Raw genomic sequence first — 4,025 nt, forward strand, 5'->3', positions numbered from 1 at the left:
TATGAACTGAACTACTTCATTCTTCCAAACATATCTGAACCCTGTCTCTTTAATCACTAACTGAACTACTTCACTGTTCGAAACATATCTGAACCCTGTCTTTTTTATCACTAACTGAGCTACTTCATTGTTCGAGGCATAACTGAACCCTGTCTTTTTAATCACTAACTAAACTACTTCACTGTTTGAAACATATCTGAACCCTGTCTTTTTAATCATTAACTGAACTACTTCATTGTTTGAAACATATCTGAACACAGTCTTATTAATCACTAACTGAATTAATGTTCGAAACATGTCTGAATCCTGTCTTTTTAATCACTAACTGAACTACTTCATTGTTCGAAACACACCTGAATCCTTTACTAAATTTCATCTCGCTTATTTGGTTTTGTTCAAAGTAAACATTTGTAACTGACCTCAGTTTGTAAGTCGTCATTAAGAACCTTCAAAAAGAAAGAAGGAAAAAAAAATCTTTCGATTAGCATTCCCACCAAATCACCTTAATTAGCACTTGATGCCGGTCTGAATTGTCTGATCCCACTTCAGTCTTTCCTTCACAATGATTATGATCTCTAAATTCATCTCCTTCAACCTTTTACACGTAGATGACCCTACGGTTTTCTCTACAAGAAGCCTAAAGAATCTTTGAACCATCAACCACCAAATTTAGTGTAGCTATCGTTTTTTCTCCCTCATTAATAATACTTCATTTCAAAGAAAAGTCATAATCACATGAGTCAATAAAATGGAAAAGTAAATCCACAATGATATGTCTGTTTGGTCATGATATTTAAAATACAAAGCTTCGTATTTTAAATAACAAGATCAAACAGACATATTATTGTGGACTGGCTTTTCCAATACTTCATTTAATTTAATCTTTGATCCACATTTTTAATGACAATCTATAACTTGAAATGTAAATATTCAAGTTATATAGGTTCATAATTTGTCCATTTTTAAACCCTGAAGAGTTGGTATTCAAGGTTACAGGTTCGTAGTTTGAGTCATTGTTTCTAATATACCAATGGTTGTCAGGTCACCTCCTGGGCACAGTCCCAAGGTCATCAAGACGTAGACGAAGGCCTCATCCTTGTGGACAGCCATCTCGGCCAGGGGGGTAGTACCCACGGGGACCACACTGAGGATGAAGATGGAAACCGAGAACAAATGTTCCCAAATCTGTACCGGGTAAGGAATTCTGTTGTTCCTGGGTACTCAGTTTTATAGCAATGTCAAAATAGAGATCCAAAGGCTATAACTGTATATTACCTCACATTTATTAATTATTAAAGAGCTTTCTTGTAATTCTGCTTACAAGGAGTCACAGCTAACTTATCAGGTATTCAGTATTGTCACATGATCAATATAGAGTTCTCAAGCCTGTAACTTAACATCACCTTACGTATATATTCTTAATCAGCTTTCGTGAAGTTCAGCTTACTATGAATTATAGTAAATTATAAATCTTAATAATAAGATTGATTTTCCTTTATGGCTGCAACATTAATCCCCATCTTGTCACCCTTATTTGTTCAACTGTATTAAAAAATCAAAAAACATAAAATATAGCAAGAGTGAGGAGATTACTATCAGTACCATCTGGTACCGATGCCGAAGATAATGTCATGTTCTCATTCGTTAGTCCTCAATCTGGCGCCAAAACAGTTCGGCGCCAAAACGGTTGGTGCCAAAATAGTTCGGCGCCAAATAGTCGTGGCTAAAAGGGCAGCGCCAAAAAGTACCCGACCCAAACTAACTACCTTAAAAATCAACACTGATTTCCCCATTATTACAGCGACATTAATCCCCCACTTTGTCATTCCCTTCCAGGACCAGGAAGTCTTGGAACAGATGAACAAGATGGTGAGCCAGGGCGTCATCACCCAACAGGAACTCGACCTGCTGTACCAGACTGAGCAGGTCGTCAAGCCCCAGCAGCCAAACCCGGACATTCGGGCCGAGAGCCACACCGGAAGGAGGAACCTCCGATCTCGCATCGTTGTACTCTGAGGGAGTTGACAACCACAGGAGCTGGAGTAGGGAGGCCACGGGGTTTGGTGGGACGGGAGGCGGGGAGTTCCCCCTACCTGAATGTGCCATATGGGACATAGCCACTTTTTCACGTTAAATCCTTATAGATAATAGCTTTCCTTTTTTTTTCCTCATTGGGGACAGGGTAATCAATGCTTCCTATTTCAGACAGAATATTGTCTTAATTCATAACATTGTATGATTTTTTCCTCTAAAATGCCGGAAAGTATAAATGCATAGAGAACATTTGTTTATAATCTCGCTAAGAATTAAAGTATGAAAGTATTCTTGTACTAGATGACGAAAATGAAAAAAGGAGTATACGAATAGTTTCTAAATAAACCTTGAAATTCAGCAACACTCAACAAACAGTTCTATGCAAAGCTGAAAAATTTCGAAAATACACTCCATTATTTTTTTGTCAGTAAAATGTACGAATAAATGAGTCAAATGCTTTGCTTAGAAGTACAATTATTAAAATAAAAAATTTAAAAAATCATAGTTTTCTTAAACCTGGTGTTCTATGAATCTCAAAACCTCCAGAGTAATTTTTTTTTTACATTTTGAGATTATTTCTCGCCAATGTTTACATGTATACAAAACCACGTCTTCATTGAAACGAGGGTTAAGCAATGAGAGAGAGAGAGAGAGAGAAGAGAGAGAGAGAGAGAGAGAGAGAGAGAGATTCACCCTCCACAAAAGAAAATAAATTTTCACAACAGAATCAAAGTTTCACATTCACAAGAGAGAGAGAGAGAGAGAGAGAGAGAGAGAGAGAGAGAGAGAGAGAGAGAGAGAGAGGAGTATGCCAAATCAGGCAATTAACTCTAGAACTTCCGTGTTTCCATATATCATTTTAAGCATCTACAATAACCTGGACAAGCATTTCTTTATTAGACTATTATAGTTATGGGTTCCAGCTAATCGAAAAGTACCGAAGTATCGTAAACAAAATCAAAATGAAAGACTTCACTTAAGAGCGACATTCTCTCTCTCTCTCTCTCTCTCTCTCTCTCTCTCTCTCTCTCTCTCTCTCACTTTGTCATCTCCCCACTCGGAGCCTCAAGGATGAAGTATTAGCAGGTAATAGATGCATTAAAGGCATTAAGTTCGTCGACAGACGGTTTAGGGAACATCAATAGCATGTGGGTATCCCTAAATTGTCCATTATATAAGGGATAGTCAGTGAGTTAGTAAAATATCAGCTCTGACCATCCATCAGTCTGTCAGTATAAACAACGGAAAGCTACCCGTTATAAGATATTGTGATTCAAAGCTGAGATAAGCTTGTCTTAGCAGTGGGAACTGCCGAAATATTTTATTTAAATTGCCTGGTTGGCTCCGAATGCACCTGGCCATATATATATACTCCTGCTATAAGGCTTTATGTGTTAATGCGTACAGGACGACTGGTGTGGACTTCTGAACTTACATATAATATATTTATACACTTTGTACTGCCTATTCAAGTCTTAAATTCATGCCGCACAACATGGCAATACTCTGACATTCTCCGTAATTTGTATTCATAAACATACAAAAAAATAATAACAATTCCTTTGAGTGGATATATTTTGGCAATTTAGTCTCCATTAACTGACGGGAGAAAGCGAATGGCCAGAATTCTGACTATAAGCATACTGTGATCACTCAAATATATGTATGAATAAATACTTATGGGAACAAGGCGTCATCCGACCCCCAGCTTACTCATGGCATGTGCTAAAATCTACGTTCAAATAGTGTTGTTTCATCAACGAAAATTTAAAGAAACACACTACATCTCATTATGAATAATTGTTCTTTACTTTTCCAAATGCACATTATTTATTTTCTTACATTTTCAACCTAATAAATAAATCATAAATATCCCGTCCTAAAATTCCTGTATTTTAAACTCAACGCTAAACAACTTTTTCAGATCTTTTTAGGCTTTTCCATAGACCTCTCCTACCCTCCAACAACAACAGCAACATCAACAACAACAA

The 4,025-nt window shown here is 37.0% G+C and overlaps 1 protein-coding gene across 1 annotated transcript in view; it reads left to right on the plus strand.

Annotated features, from left to right (window-relative positions):
• The window catches only part of LOC135225892 (uncharacterized), a 21,877-nt gene extending 19,517 nt beyond the window's left edge, over positions 1–2,360 (plus strand). Inside the window, exons 9-10 of the mRNA XM_064265471.1 lie at positions 1,042–1,194; positions 1,837–2,360. Of these exons, the coding sequence (XP_064121541.1) occupies positions 1,042–1,194; positions 1,837–2,016 (333 nt within the window). The 3' untranslated portion in view covers positions 2,017–2,360. The remainder of the gene's footprint in view (positions 1–1,041; positions 1,195–1,836) is intronic.
• The last annotated feature ends 1,665 nt before the right edge of the window (positions 2,361–4,025 follow it).

Source organism: Macrobrachium nipponense, chromosome 13 (genome assembly GCF_015104395.2).
Source record: "Macrobrachium nipponense isolate FS-2020 chromosome 13, ASM1510439v2, whole genome shotgun sequence".
NCBI lineage: Eukaryota > Metazoa > Arthropoda > Malacostraca > Decapoda > Palaemonidae > Macrobrachium > Macrobrachium nipponense.